This window comes from Vombatus ursinus, unplaced genomic scaffold (genome assembly GCF_900497805.2).
Source record: "Vombatus ursinus unplaced genomic scaffold, bare-nosed wombat genome assembly UNPS02009573.1, whole genome shotgun sequence".
Taxonomy (NCBI): Eukaryota; Metazoa; Chordata; class Mammalia; order Diprotodontia; family Vombatidae; genus Vombatus; species Vombatus ursinus.
Genome location: NW_020949351.1, coordinates 90330 through 106953, shown reverse-complemented (window position 1 = coordinate 106953; position 16624 = coordinate 90330). Strand labels below are relative to the sequence as shown.

At 37.3% G+C, this 16624-nt stretch overlaps 1 protein-coding gene across 1 annotated transcript in view; it reads right to left on the bottom strand.

Moving 5' to 3' along the window:
• IMPA2 (inositol monophosphatase 2) overlaps positions 1-16624 on the bottom strand; it is a 76936-nt gene that overhangs the window by 27161 nt on the left and 33151 nt on the right. Inside the window, exons 2-3 of the mRNA XM_027852461.1 lie at positions 14381-14514; positions 815-919 (exon numbers count right to left, since the gene is read on the bottom strand). Of these exons, the coding sequence (XP_027708262.1) occupies positions 815-919; positions 14381-14514 (239 nt within the window). The remainder of the gene's footprint in view (positions 1-814; positions 920-14380; positions 14515-16624) is intronic.

The following is a 16624-nucleotide window of genomic DNA, read 5'->3' as shown; positions in this document are numbered from 1 at the left end:
AAGAAAAGAGCAGAATATTTTCCCAGAAGAATGTTGACACCTAAAGCCATTATTTAAATTCCAATTCTGACAAAGATGCCTCTCTATGTCTCAATATCAATGATCACTAAAAAGGATGGAAATCTTGTATATGAATCGCCAAAAGTCGTTTGGAGGCTTTGGACCTGTATAATTCATGTAACCATAGCTTTTATCTCCTTTTAGTTCTCTGCCAATCCCTAAATTCAGTTCATGCCTGTATTCTTAAGCTCTCTATCCCTCCCCCTTACTTCTTTAGGATAGTCTAGAAGCCTGTATGGAATACAAAGACCTCTAAATGTATCTTTTGTATTCAGCCCTGTATGCTCAGTGTAAATGTAAACCATTTGGAGGAAGCATCTTTTTCATGGCACCTATAAAGATGCCCTGCACATAGTAAGTGCTTAATAAATGTTTGCTAAATTGAACTGAATTGTATTCAATACAGCACAGTTACACATGTAAATTGTAAAGATGCCTATGGATAGATGAGCAGCCAAACAATTTGATGATAAATGACTCACGTTATGAAAATGAACCTAACAATGAGTAGAATATAATCTCAGTCTTAACAGAGTTGCCTAGAACACTGAAAGGTTACTGTGATTTTCATAATTTCACATAGCCATGACATGTCAGAAATAGGGCTTGAATCAATAATATTCAGGCTATAGTTTAATAATTTTTTGTTCACAGATTTCAATCTTAAAAAATACTGCTTCTAGGAGAATGAAACCAGTATTATAAAAAAGAATTACAAACAGGAATTTAAGACTTCTCATGACCTTATGCATACCTGTGTACAAAGTTGCAAGTACCATCAATAGGGTCAATGATCCAGGTAGGGCTGTCGGTAAGGACACACTTTTCCCCAGCAGCAGTAGATTCTTCTGCAATGAACCTGTGATTAAAATGCAATCAGCCTATGACTTATAAGGAGCCCACCACCATTCCAAAAAGTCCCCACCTCATTTTCTTAACCAACAGAATGATAGGATCTTAGAAGGGACCACAAATTACATAGTCCAAACCCTTCATTTTATAAGAGAAATAGAACTTGTGAGATTTAACGTTCAATTTCTATTAGAGTTGCACTAATTTTCAGCAGTTAGGAATTTGTCCAGATGACTTAAATTCTTCAACACTGTAAAAATTGTTTCAGATTGCGTTGAGCCCTAATTTTAAAAGGGGCATAATTGTTTATATAGTTTAGGATGGGGGAGGGAGTGTTTAGCCTGGAGAAGGGAAGACTAAGAGAGGAAGAGGAGGACAATCTTCTAATATCTGAAAAGCTATGATCTGGAAGAAGGATTAGACATGATCTGCATATCCTTAGAAGCAGAACTAGAAGCAAGGGTGGAAAATTCAAGGAATCAAATGGGACTGATGAAGTGAAAACTTCCTAACTGAGCTATCTAAAGGTAGAATGAGTTCCTTTGGAGGTAGAGGGGTTCTCCCTCACAGATCTTCAAAGACTGGTTGACCACTTGTTAGGTATGTTATAGTGGGGATTCTTGTTCAGATTTAGGTTACTCTAGATGACCTCTGAGATGCCTTCTAACTCTGAGGTGTTATGATGCTTTGAAGAGTAAAAATATGCCTAAATCTCCTGTCTTTAAGAAAAATAAAGATCTTCATACAACATTACCATCCCCTCCAGCTACCCTATATTTCCCATTTCTTTAAGAAACTCCTAGAAAAGATTGTCAAAATTCATTGCCTTCATTTGTTCACACCACATTCACTTCTTCCAACCTCATCACTTGACTGAAACTACTGTCCTGAAAGTTACAAATGATTTTTGTCTTTGTAACACCAGTACTTGGTACAGTGCCAGCCACAGAATAGGTATTTAATAAGTGCTTACTGGTTTGAATTGATGGTAGAAAGATTTCATTATGATTTCTCCTTTTGCTAGCAGGGGAAGAGTTCTTCAAAAGAATGCCTGCTCTGTCATCTCTTAGATAACTCAGTAGATAGTTAGCTGGCTTTTAAGGATATATACAACTCAGAATCCTCTCTAATTGTTTTTAATGCAATGTGATAAAAGAGAGAAGTCAGATAAAGTACTAGCAAATAGGAAAGACTAAATAATTTGGGACTATTTTACTGGAAGAAGAGAAGGCTGAAGGCAGATTTTCTATGACCTTCAACTATATATGAAAGGCAATGTAATAAGGTACAAAGACCATAGGCTGAGGGCCAGTTCATTCTACTTCTAGATCTGCCACTAATTCATTGGGTGTCTTTGGGAAAGTCACTTACTTTCTCTGAGCTTCAGTTTCATCATATTGGAAATGAGACAACTGGCCTAGATGGGCTCTGAGGTTCTTTCCTACAATAAGATTTTATGACTCTGATACAGTCTACATATGGTGGTATGGTAGTAAGTCCCCAGGGTATGATCAAGAAAGAATGGGCTTACAACAGAATGGATTTCAATGAGTTATTGGAAAGGATTTCCTGTTTGCAAGAATTATGTGATATCAAAAGACTATTTAAAACCTACATTTTAGATGAAGACTTGCAGGAAGTTGATTTGTTCTAGTTTTATTAATTTGTCTTCTATCTCAGCAAGACATTCCACCCCTACTCTCCAGCTGTTTTCTTTTTTTGCTGACAAAATGCAAGCATAATGGGGGAATAAGGTAGGGAAACAAAGCCCTGAATGAATTTCCAGGAAGCCCTCTCAGTTTTATAGCCATGAGTATTATGAAACAGTAGATTGTCATAAAATAATTGCTTTACATTCACAGAGTTCAGATCATCCCCACTTTTTAAAAAATATTTTTTCCACTTCATAGTATTTTATTTTTTTCCAATTACATGTAAAGATAGTTTTCAACATTCTCTCTTGTTAGATTTTGAGTTTTTTTTCTCTCCACTTCACTCCCCCCACCCCACCAAGATGGCAAGCAATCTGATATAAGCTATACATGTACAATCATACTAAACATATTTCCATACATTCCCACTTTATAACAAAATGAAAACTATATCGTAAGGCAGATCATTTACTTCCCATAAGCACAACTGGCATTTACATTCAGTGCAAACTAAATCTCTGACAACAAATTATACCTCTGCCTCTAATTATGCAAAATTATAAGATTGTGCCTGAATCAATCTACAGTTAATAAACATTTATTAAGTTCCTATTAAGGATTAGGCATAGTGTTTAGTGTTAGAAATAATTGAAGTAATGGAGGAAAAGGACCCAAATAGATGAAGTGACTTCTTCAAATTCACAAAGCTCGTTAATAGACAGAAAGAGAACCCAGGTAACCAGAATCCCAGCCCAATGCACTTTTCTTTCAATTTAAAAAATACTTAATAAGTACTGGTGATGTACAAAGGCTGAGATTATAAAAACAAATGAATGTCCTCCAAGATCTTACATTCTTCTGGGAGATAAAACATGTAAGGGTTTAATATAAGAAAATCTATGAAGTTCTGTAAAATAAGCATAAATCCATTGTAAATAAAGTGTACATATAACATGTAAAAATACAATGATGTTTCATAAATTTGACTTATTTTATGATGTCAGTTGTAATAGACATTAATTATTTAGCAAACACTAATTTTGTTTGCCTTCTTAAAATTTCAGAATAATTTGGATAGCTTATATCTCTCAAAAAAAAAAAGTCAAGTGGTATTTAAACTTGTGTCTTCTTTTTTTCCCTTCCAATCTTCCCTGAAGGAAGTAGAATTATTCAAAATAATTCTATTGAGAAAATGCACCATGCTCCCTTCTTTGCAGAGGATACAAGGTTAATTTATTAGGTATATACAAGATATATGTATACAATGTATGTATATAAATATATGTATCAATGCCCCCTTGCCTACGCTTATCGGTTTACCTGGCTTCCATACAGATATGGTTTTGATGGAAACCGAAGAGACCAAGAGGCATAGGTGAGGGGACAGAGCATTCAAGGATTCGGGGACAGCCAATGCAAAGGCATACATAGGAAAATGGATCATCATGTTTGAGGAACTTCAAAGTAGGCCAGTATAGCTGGCATGGAGGGAAGAAAAGTGTGGGAAGACAAGAAAGATAAGAAGGATCCAGGTTATAAAGAGATATTAACGCCAAACAGAGGACTTTATATTTGATCCTGGAGGTAATAGGACAGCTCAAGTCCTAGGGCATGGTCTCAGTTTGAAAACTTATTTCTGTAACTACTTAAATTTTCCTTGTCTTATATAATTTGCTATTACATTTTAAATGAAAAAAGGATCCACACCCTTAGAATATATATACAAGAAGCAGATTAATTACTAATTGGCATGATAAATGCTGCTTGGCTTTAACAAACTTAAGCCAAAGACAAGGCTGATAATGCTTTGAAAACAAATCTGGCCGGATTGTGAAGGGAAGAGCAATGACTCATGGCATCTAAAGGTGACACCCCAGGAGAGATATTAGTTTTGTAACTTATTCTCTTCAATTAGGAAGCAGATGCCTACAAGGCATGTAGGGGAAAGACAAAAGTAAAATTCTCAGGCATCCTCCCTTCAGCCATTCATAAGACTATGCAAATATGCTTGGGGGAAATGACATTTTTAAAAGTTACATAAAATTAAATGAAATATTTAAATGAGATCCATGGAAAGCAAAAGGTAACATATTCAGCTAATCTCCTATATTTCCAGCAACATGCTTTAAGCCCATAGGGGCCATCTCCAGTCATTCTGATCTATATCTTGCCACTGGACCCAGATGGCTCCAGAGGAGAAAGTGAGGCTGGTGACCTTGCACAGCCCTCCCTCACTTAAATCTAATTCATTTGTAAGTCATGGCTTCATCTTCCTGATGTCATGGTCCTTTTCCAGACTGAAGGCCAGGGGCAGCTAGGTGGCACAGAGCCCTAGAGGCAAGAGGACCTGAGTTCAAATCCGGACTCAGGGCCTCAGACACTTAACACTTACTAGCTGTGTGACCCTGGGCAAGTCACTTAACCCCATTGCCTAACCCCCCCCCAAAAAAAGAATGAAGGACAAACAATAATCTAAACTTATGTGACAAAGAATCACATAGAGTTACAAAAGAAAAGTTCAAAGTTAAGGTGATAAGTGTAGCAAGTAATTTGCATGAAAAATACTGCTGAGTTATTCATTCATTTGAATTTATTCACTTTCATTCATTTATTCATTCATCAAAAAAGTCACTGAGAGATTTGCATCTGCAAAGCACTATGTTAGGCACTATGTAGAGGCAGCTAGGTGGTACAGCCCATAGAATGGCCCCTGGAATTAGGAAGGAAGACCTGAGTTCAAATCCATCCTCCAACACTTACTAGCTGTGTGACCCTGGGCAAACTGCTTAACTTGTCTGCCCCAGTTTCTTCATTCATTAAATGGGGATAATATTAGCACCTACCTTTTAATATTTTAAAGCTCTATATAAATGCTACCTATTATTATTATTATATGTTAGGGACACCAATATGAATATCACAGAGTCCTTTAGACTCTTACAACTGATGAGTTATATTTAATCAATCAATTGATATTTACTGGACACTTACTATATGCCCAAAAAGGTTAGGTGTTGAAGGCAATTAAAAAGTTCTTTAGAACAAAAAGAATCCTAAACTTTAGAGATTCTCATCCAACCTCCCCCCTACTGCAGGAATCTCTTCTACTCATTTCTTAAACCTGGCAATATAGTTCCTGCTTAAACATACCCAAGGATCAGGAAGTTACTACCTCACTCACTTAGAAGCCCCATTCCATTTTTTGGAATGCTCAAAGCATTTTGGTTTTATTTCTACTGATCCGAAAGCTGCTTATTGGAAACATTTACCTAGTTCTAGGGTTGCTCTCTAGAGTTAACACAGAATGTAGCCTGTAGTCCTGGGTATACTCTGTACAAATGGAAAGAGCCAATAGATTTGGATTCAGAAGACCTGGGTTGGAATCTCGGCTCTGACTCTTATTAATATGTTTTCGGCCAAACATTTCGATTATTTGAGCTTCAGTTTCCCCACCTGGCAAGCAAGATTGAACTAGATCAGTGCTTCTTCAACTGTGAAGGGGTCGCGAAAAATTTAGCAACAGTAAAAGGTTTCTGAATGTGCAACAACCAAAAATTAATTCAAAATCAAACACGGAATGAATCCGAGGTGTTTCTGGCAGTGCTTGTCCATGTTGTACGGAGCAACTTCATTGCAGCCTTAGTTCTGAACACAAAGCATGCACACTCTGCACTGTGCATGCCCTTAGGCCATGCAACAGCAAGGAATGCTGCCACTGAGAAAGGGGTCAGAAGGGGTCACGAGTGGAAAAAGTTTAAGAAGCCCTGAACTAGATGACCTCTAATTTTAGCTCCAAATTCTATGACTCCATGAGGTTAACTTCTCTTCAGTAATAGTAACAAACATTTATAAAGTGCCTACTATGTATAGAGCTCTGTGCTATAGGTTGGGAGTGAAAAGGCACAGTCCCTACACATATAGCTGTAATATGGAATATCACATGATAAATACATGATTAAAATAAAAACTAAAATCCTAGAGGAAGAGACAGGAAGAATTGGGACAGTTACTGACAAGCAGAACCGGAGAAGTCTTCATGGAAAAGGTAGCACTTGAGATGTCCTTTAAACAATGGACTCAGAGAGATAGAGGCTCCTGGGGCACAATATTATATACACATTATCACATGATAGTACTGTTAGGTATTTTACTTAGTATTTTTTCTTTGTTGCAAGGGAAGGCTAAATGGGGGAGGGGAAAAGAGGTCTTTCTAAAAATGACTATGATGCAAAGAAAAGAGGCCTCAAAAAAAAGTATTCTTCAAAAAGAAGGAACAGAAGAATGGGTTGGGATTCCAGCAGTTGAAAAAGGGTGAGAAAATATTGTTGGCATAGGAAATTACATGAACAAAGACAGGAAGTCCAGGATTTTTCTGGGAACTGAGAATAATTTTGGTTGCAATATGCAGTATATGAAGAAGAACAATATAGGATAAGGCTGGAGAGGTAGACTGTCACCAAACTGGAAAGCTTTGAATGCCAAACAATTCTGAACTGTGTCAAGTTAATAATAGAAAGGCACTGGAGATGTCTCAACAGAAAAGTGAGATATAGACCTAGGAATAAAGAACATTAGGTTGGCTGCAGTATGAAGAATATATTGAGAAAAGGGACAGTAGAGATGAAAATACCGATTACAATAGTTGAGGCAGGTGGTAGTGAGGGCCAGTGGGAATTAAGAAGAGGAAGAATTGAGAGATATGTTATGGACAGATATTGGAGAGGACTTGGTAACTGATTATATATGAAAGGTGAAGGAGAAGGAAAAGTCAGAGATAATACTCTCTAATCTGATCCTTCCTACTATCACCCTATAGTTCCTCCCCTTTTTGGCTAAACTCTGTGAAAGCTGCCCACATAAGGTGCTTTTGCATCCTCTTCTCTCATTAGAGTCTAAACTCAACATTCCATTGAAATTACTTCCTCTAAAGTATGCAATGACCTTTAAATGGACAAACCAAATGGCTTTTCTCAATCCTCATCATTCGTGACCTCTATGCAGCTGTCAATCATCAGCATCTTCCCCTGGAAAGTCTTTCCTCTCTAGTTTTTTATGCCACTATTCTCTCCTGGTTCTCCAACCACTTTCCAGTCCCCTTTACTGGATCTTCATCCAGGTCACGACAAACGACTATGTGAAAGTCACTCCAGGCTCTGTCCTGGGCACTCTTCTCCCTCTTTATTTATTATCTTGCTTGGTGGTCTCATCAGCTTCCATGGATTCAATTATCATGCCTACAAAGATGATTACAAGATTCCATGTTGTTGTTCAGTCATTTCAGTTGTGTCCGACTCTTTATGACCCCATTTGGAGTTTTCATGGCAAAGACAGTAGTTTGTCATTTTATTCTCCAGCTCATTTTATAGATGAGGAAACTGATTAAGTTTTGTAACAGGGTTAAGTGACTTGCCTCCGGTCACACAGCTATTAAGTTTCTGAGGCCAGATTTGAACTCAAGAAGATGAGTCTTTTTGACTGTAGGCCTGGCACTCTATCTACTGTGCCACCAAGATTCCATATACAGCTCTAATCTCCCTCCTGAGCTCCAGTCTTATGTAACCAACTGCCTTTTTAGATATCACAAATTGGACATGTGGTAGGCATCTAAACTCAACATGTCCAAAACAGAATTAATTATCTTTCTTTCTCCCCAAACACTCCCTTCTTCCCAAATTTATTATTTGGGGCAGCTAGGTGGCGCAGTGGAAAGAGCACTGGCCCTGAAATCAGGAGGACCTAAGTTCAAATCCAACCTCAGACCAAACACTTGACACTTACTAGCTATGTGACCCTGGGCAAGTCACTTAAACCCAATTGCCTAAAAAAAAAAAGTCAAATTTACTATTTATTAGTGAGGGAAGTCATCCAAGCATTTAATCTTGGTGTCATCCTTGACTCCTTACTCTCACCTACTCACATATGCAATCTCTTGTCCTATTAAAAATGCTTCTAGAAAATTTGGAACCAAAAGTTTTAAAAACAAATGTTAAAAATTATTTTCACATGCAACTGGGAAATAAGATATACAGGCAATGGGGTATAGAAATCTATCCTGCCCTACAAGAAAATAGAAGGGGTAGGTGATAAGAGAAGGGGCGGTGGGGGGGGGGAGGCGGTGGGGAAGATAGAAGGGAGGGCAGATTAGGGAAAGAGGTATTCAGAATGCACTCCATCTTGAGGAGGGGGAAGGGTACAAGATGGGGAGAAAATTTAGAACTCAAATAAGTTTTCAAACTGAAACCATGCCCTAGGACTTGAGTTGTCCTATTACCTCCAGGATCAAATATAAAGTCCTCTGTTTGGCATTAATATCTCTTTATAACCTGAATCCTTCTTACCTTTCTTGTCTTCCCACACTTTACTCCTCTCCATGCCAAGTACACTGGCCTACTAGCAAGGGGGCATTTATACATACATATATACATATATACATACATACATACATATATATATATATTATGTACATATGTCATATGTACCTAATCATTTATATCTTGTTTCCTAGAAAGCATACTGCTTGGAGGCAGAAACTGTTGTTTGCCTTTGTTTGCATCTCTAGCGTTCAGCAGGGTACCTCACATAGTGTAAGTGCTTAATAAATGCTTGTTGATCACTGAATTGCATGACCCACTATATAAAGCCACCCTCAGTCATACTCTACATGCCATCCCAGCCATCTTCTTGACATGTGACCTGCCAGCACATGTGTATCCTGTCTCCCCTCTCCCAAACAAATCAATCCTTCCAATTGCTTTTGGAAAGGGCATGTTCATCAACTCCTCTATATGTGCTATTTCCCCCTATTAGAATATAAACTCCTTGAGGACAGATTGTATTACTTTTGTATCCATACCCCAGAACTTAGCACAGTGCTTGGCTTATAGTAATTGCTTAATAAAGGCATTTTCATTCTTTCATTCATTTATCCTTTATTTTAATGTGTTGTACATTTTGACCTTTGCTCTAATTAACTGAGGATATGAATGGAAAGTCTTCTAAAAACAATGATGCCATTAATTGGTCACTTCCTCTCTGTAAGCTTTGATAAAAGTGCTGGATGTGCCCACTGCCTTTTGACTCCATAGATATGGTGTGGTATGTTTAAAAAAAATTTTTTTTTTGGCTATACTCCCTGTGTCTGTTTTCACCTAGAAACTATCAAGTGTTAAGGTGCATATTGACCTAGTTGGGTGGATCTTAGTTCTTGGAGGATCCTGATCCAACATATTTTTCACCATTAGTTCATAATAGAAAGAGAAATTTTGGAAATACAATGATTTTTGGTCTTTTTGCTTAAGTTCATCATGACCATAGTAAAATGAAAGAAGTTAAGAAATGTTATTTATTATTGCCTTTGTAAAACCAATTGCTAGCTCCTTAAAAAACAAAACAAAACAAAACACTTATGCTGAGTGAAGTGGGCAGAACCAGGAGAACGTTGTACACAGTAACAGCAACATTCTATGATGACTGACTTTATGTTAGACTTAGTTCTTCTCAGCAATGCAATCATTTAAGACAATTCCAAAAGACTTATAATGGAAAATGCTATCCACATCCAGAGAAAGAATTATGGAGTCTGAATGAAGATCAAAGGATACTATTTTCTTTTTCTGTTTGTTTTTTTGTTTTTCTTTCTCATGGTTTTTCCCTTTTGTTCTAATTCTTCTCTTACAACATGACTAATGTGGAAATATGTTTGATATGATTATACATGTATAGCCTATATCAGATTGCATGTCATCTTGGGGAGGAGAGAGGGGAGAAAAATTTAAACTCAAAATCTTATAAAAGTGAATGTTGAAAACTAAAAATAAAGTTAAATTAAAAAAACTTATATTTTTATCTTATCTTTTTAAACTTCCACTTAGCCAGAACTTACTTATGCCGTCAAGTTTCATGTATAATGGGAATGGCAATAAGAATATAAAAATTCAGATCTTCTAGTGCTACATAATCTTCTTGGTCTCTGGATAAAGATATGACATTTAGAGGATGAAAAGTTGAATTGCTATTTGTGACCACTTAAAAAACTTATTCTTAGAGAACCCTCTGCCCCCTTTCTTTCCTGAGCACATTAGAGTGATGTGCAAGACTAAAGATCATTCTATATTTTTATTAGTTTCATTTGTTGTTCCTGGCAAAGACTTCAGCACCCAGTGGAAGCCTGTAGGTGATAAGCTTCTCTTTACTTAGTTCAAGAAAGCTGACACAGTTCCATCCATCACCAGAACCTGCTCTCAAGGAACTTTACATTCTATCAGGAGAGACAACACCTACATATATTAAGTCTATGAAGAACAAATACATGGTAGTTTAGGGAGAGAGGACACTAGCCACTGGGGAGATTAGGAAAGGTTTTTGTTAGAAGGTAGAACTTGAACTGAGCCTTGACAGAAAGGATTCTATGAGGTAGGTGTGAGGAGGAACAGCATTCCAGGCATAAGGGATAATCAATGCAAACCCACAGAGAAGGAAGGTAGAGGGCTGTGTAGGTGAGGATAACAAGAAGCTTAGTTTGACTAGGTCAGAGGTTACTGGAAGAGGAGGAAACGCTGGAAAGGTAAATTGGGGCCAGGTTGTGAAGGACTTTAAATGACAAACAAATGAGTGTCAACACCATTAACCAAAGAACACAGTTTTCCCATTTTTGTAATGATTTTTTTTTTGTTATCCCATCCAGGACTTCATTTTTATAAAAGTCATAGAATCTCAGTTGGGGAAACAGAGGCTCAGGGAGGATAAAGACTTGCCCAAAGTAACACTGTTGGTTAGTGGATGAATAATAATAAATAACAAGATAAACAATAATAATAACAGCTAGCATTTACAAAGCACTTTAAGGTTTGCAAAGTATTTATGCTACTTCTTTTGTTCCTCACAATTATGCTGGTGAAGTAGTTGCTATTATTCACCTCTTTTTACAGATGAGGAAATTGAAGCTAAGAGAGAGTAAGTGAATTGTCCAGAATATGACATAGCTAGTTAAGCATCCGAGGTAGGATTTGAACTTGTCTTCCTTTCTCGAAGTCCCACATTATATACACTGTACCATTTAGCTGTCTCATTAGCAGAACCAAGTGTTTTAACTTATTTTATGGTTCTGCTTAGGTCCTACAGGTAAAATATCTACCTTACTAAAATATTAAATCCTATATTACACAATAAAGGATATTTGCCTGAGTAGACTGCAGACTTACTGTAGATTTACACAGAAGCTCAAACAAAATAATATCTATATTATCTGTTGCCAAAACACCCACTAGACCATGCAATTTCAAAGTCAGATTTATCAGAGTAAACTGGTTTTTAAAAATCCAGAAGCAACACTAATTTAATCATATTCAGCCTCACAGTGACCTCAGAATCTTGATCAGTATTCTGAATAACTTGGCAGTGTCCCATTTCAACTACACCCAGGTTACAGGAATCATTTCTTTCCCATATCGCTACAGAAACCTCAAGTACTAGGGTAGTTCCTAAAGGCAGCCCAAAATAGCATTTTGGTTGACTTACTACATCAAGAATAAAAGCAATCAAGATGATTAATGTGGTTGCCCTGGCCAAACAACCCAAAACACAACAATTTTTAAAAGCTTATGAATTTTTAAAGAGATGTTAGACATCCTAGTTTAATAATAAATTAAAAAATAGGGAAAGTAGGCAAAGCAAAATTGGGGTTAGAACATAAAGGACCATTAGCCAAGAGCACTGTGGCATTGCTAAGAATGATAAGGCCTATAAAAAAGAAAATATAACCAGAACATGTTTGTTACTTTGCATCTGTATGGTATTTCTGCTTGCAGTGTTTTCTGGCCACCATAGAGAGAGATACAGGTATATTTAAGAAAGAGGTTGAAAAATGTTTGTTCTCTTACTTTTAAGCTAACTCTTTCAGTCACACTCCAGATTCATACTAATGGGAGTCAAAACAGAAATTCATCTACCAAAAAATGTTACCAACACCCATTGGCAGAGAGTGTATTTCATGGAGAGAATTTGGCAACCCCTAAAATAACCTAAGGAGTCCAAGAAGAAATGAGGGCAGCATGAGGTCATGAAGAAAGACAGCTGAGAAACTGACGTGTCAACATCAAAAAGAGTCTGATCATTCATTTCATGAGCGAAGAATGGTCAATGGAAACTGGTTATGTGTAAGGATCTGTGAGAAACACTTCTATGCATTTCTAACTGTAAAGGGATATGCCTTCTCTTATCATTGGTAAAAGCTGTTATAACTCTTGCATATTTAAGAAATTTGGAGATTGTAAAATTGTAATTATAGGATCCTGGAAAATCCTTAATCTCATCTAAAGGGATGGCTCTATTCTGGCCCCGATTATGCTATAATTCTATTCTGCTGTTGCTTGGGCCTACAGGGTTCCTACACGGCTCCTTGGATAAGGAAGCTATTGGCTCATCCAGTCACAATGATGCTTTTCCTGAAGGTTTCTCTAGCACTAGACTCCTGACGTGTTTGTCTTGGCCCATTTCTTTCTGGTCTGTTCTCTTTGCCTAAAGAATATACATTTGCTGGTTGTATTGATGGGTTCTATCCTTTGGTGAACTTCAGCTTCTTCCACCTATAGCAGGCAGTTCTTAACCTTTTTTTGTATCATGAACCCCTTTGGCAGTTTGGTGAAATGTAGGGATCTCTTCTTATAATGTTTTAAAAGCACAAAATAAAATAAAAAATATATACGATTACAAAGGAAACCAATTATATTGAAATAGTTATCAAAATACAAGTAATGGACCCCAAGTTAAGATCACCTGACCTATGTGTTTAAGCTAACAAATAGTAATAATAATAGTAGTAACAATAATAATAGGTAGGATTTATATAGGTCTTTAAGGATTAGAAAGCATTTTCCAAATATTAGTTCAGCTAATCCTCACAATGACCCTAGAGGGTAGGTGCTATTATCATCCCCACTTTGCAGAAAAAAAAACTTATGCAAGCAGAGTTTTAAGTGACTTGCCCAGAGTCACACAGTTGTTGAGGCTAGTTTTGAATTCAAGTCTTTTCTGACCACGGGTCCATAGCTCTATCCACCATGTCACCTAACTGCTAGAATCTTAATAGCGGCCACGTGGCCAGTACCATCTTTCTACTGAGCACTTCTGCATTGAATTGTTTCCCTCTGAAGGCCAGACTCCTTACTACTACTACCTGTTTTAAAGTTCACATTCCGTTCTGGATCACCCTGTTCCATGCCTGAGGAGGGCCAACAAGTCTCAGCTCATTTATAGAACAGTTTTAATTACTATCACAGCTTGGCTATCAGTTGTTTCCATAACCCCAAGTTCTTTTTAAAGATTACTTTTCAGTCAAGTAATGTCTCTCCCCACCTCCTCACCCCCCAAATCCCTGGGGAATGGTTTTCTAGAATAATGTTATTAATTTTAAATTTAAAAATAAAGCCACCATTTAACATACATATTGAATAAGTCATTATCTCTACTAGGTGGAAGAAGGGGAAAAAGGAAGTGGTTCCCCCACACATACCCTTCTGAACACAGTAGGGAGAAAAATTTCTCTCAGCCTTATTCTTACAATCATTCCTTGACCTATAACTTTGTAGACAGAAAAGAAGAATGGAATAATAGCTTCTAGTAAAGAAACACATAAAGGCACTCCCTTAGATAGAACACAACTGCTGGCTCCATTTGGGGCCAAGCTTTTCTTGGGAAGACATGCCTGCAGCAGCAAAACAAATAACAGAGGCCGTAACTATGCCTCTGCCTACATTTGTCCCACAAGCATTCTCCCTCATTATTGTAACTATTCCCATCCCCCCTTGTAATACCCTTACCTATGGGAAGGGAACTTCTTCCTTAGTTCAGAAATAATTAAATCTTCCACAAGATGATCTGTTTCTGTCACAAGATCTGCAGCTGATGTTTTTGTGGACACACGTTTTTCCTCGGTAAGGGCTTTTTTAATAATCTAAAACAAAATGTAGGTGACAAATTAAACTCATTCTCATCATCTAGTCAAATATATTCCTCCCCTTATTGAATATCATCTTTGGAATCAAGATGGGGGAGTGTACCAGTAAGCTCTACATAATGTATATGTTGTAAGTGTGTATGTGTGTGTGTGTGTGTGTGTATGGAATCAATTTACCAATATACATATAGGAATTATATGAACACAACTATACATATAGGAATTATATGAACACAACTAAAAACACACTTTACAGAAATAAAGACACAAATAATTGGAGAGGCATTAATGGCTCATATTTGAGCCATGCTAAAATAATTAAAATGATATTAACCAAATTAACTTACACAGTTAGTGTGCCACACCAAATTACTACTTAGATATTTTATAGAACTAGAAATCCAATAACAGAAATTCATTTGGAGGAACAAAAGGTTAAGAATGTCAAGGGAAATAATGAAAAAACAATCAGGAAGGAAGAGAATCTAGCAGTACCAGATCTCAAACTATACTACAAAGCAATAATCATGAACATAGGCAAGCTGTTCTGTGGATTAAGTATAAAAGACCCAGAAGCAATCAAACATAGTCACATTGTGTTCCAGAAACCCAAGGACTTTGGCAAAAACTGTTGAGAAACTGGAAAAGTAGCCTGGAAGAAATTAGATTTAGACCAATATCTCACACAGCATAATGCAATAAGCTCTAAAGTCCTAGATATAAAAAGTCATACCATAAACAAATTAGAGAGATAGGAGGGAGATACCTTTCACAGCTATGGATAGTAGATGAATTATTGACCAAATAAGAGATAGAAAAGATCACAAGATAAACTGGACAGATTACATTGCACAGACCAAATCAATACAGTTAGAATTAAAACGGAAAGAGTTAACTGAGGAAAATCTTTGTAGCAAATTTCTCTAACAAAGTTCTGATCCAAGATGTACGTGTGTAGATGTAATCAATGCAAGTATATCAGAACAAAAGCAATTTCCCAATAGATAAATGGTTATAGGATATGAAGAGGCAGTTCTCAAAAGAAGAAAGATAAGCTAACAATAATAACTACAGCGAAACTACATATTGTGCTTCAAGGCTTACAAAATGCTGACTATAGATTATCTCTTTTTGTCTTCACAACAAATCTTTGAAGTATGCACTATTATTATACTCATCTCAGAGATAAGGGAACTACTGCTGAAAGAGGTTCAGTGACTTTCCTAAGAGTCAAACATAAGTTGCTGAGGCAAGATTCAAATTCATCTTCTTGACTCCAAATCTAGCACTATATCCACTATTTAACCCAGATGGCTCTGGAGGAGAGACTGAGGCTGGTGACTTTGCCCAGCCCTGCCTCACTTAAATCCAATTCACTTGCAAGTCATGACATCACCTTCCAGATGTCACGGTCCTCTTTGAGAACGAAGGACAAACAACCAACAATGGACAATCTGTGAGGAGCAGTTAGGCAACACAGGTTCTTCTTTCTTTCTTTTTTTCCTTCCTTCCTTCCTTTCTTCCTCCCTCCCTCCCTTCCTTCTTCTCTTCCTTTTTCTCCCTCTGTCCACATAGGGAATTATAAACTTACCTGTGGGTGCTCTACCCAAAGAAATATAAAATTTTGATTGCTGAAACCTTGGGGTTTAAGGGCTAGATTTCTTTTTTAAAGGTCAGGCCTAAACCTAAATCATTCTGGCTCTCATTGATTGGCCAACAATGGGGCCCAGCCCAAGCCTCATTTGGTCATTATTTGAGCTCTGATGGCTCCGAGTGAGTGTATATAGTAATTGTTTCTGTTTTGGTCAGAAACCCCCAGAGTCCTACCCTTCCAGATTGATTTTTTTTTCTTTATGACTAGGTAAAAGAGGCCATTCTCTGCCCCATTCCTTTCTAGCCTTAATCACTGAATGGGCATTGCCTCAGACAAACTGAGACCTGGGAAAGACCTTTACTTCAAAAGGCCAAAGTCTCCCACTGCATCCAGGGCCATCTCCAGTCGTCCTGATCTTGCCACTGGACCCAGATGGCTTCAGAGGAGGGAGTGAGGCTGGTGACTTTGCACAGCCCTGCCTCACTTGAATCCAATTCACTTGCAAGTCAGGAC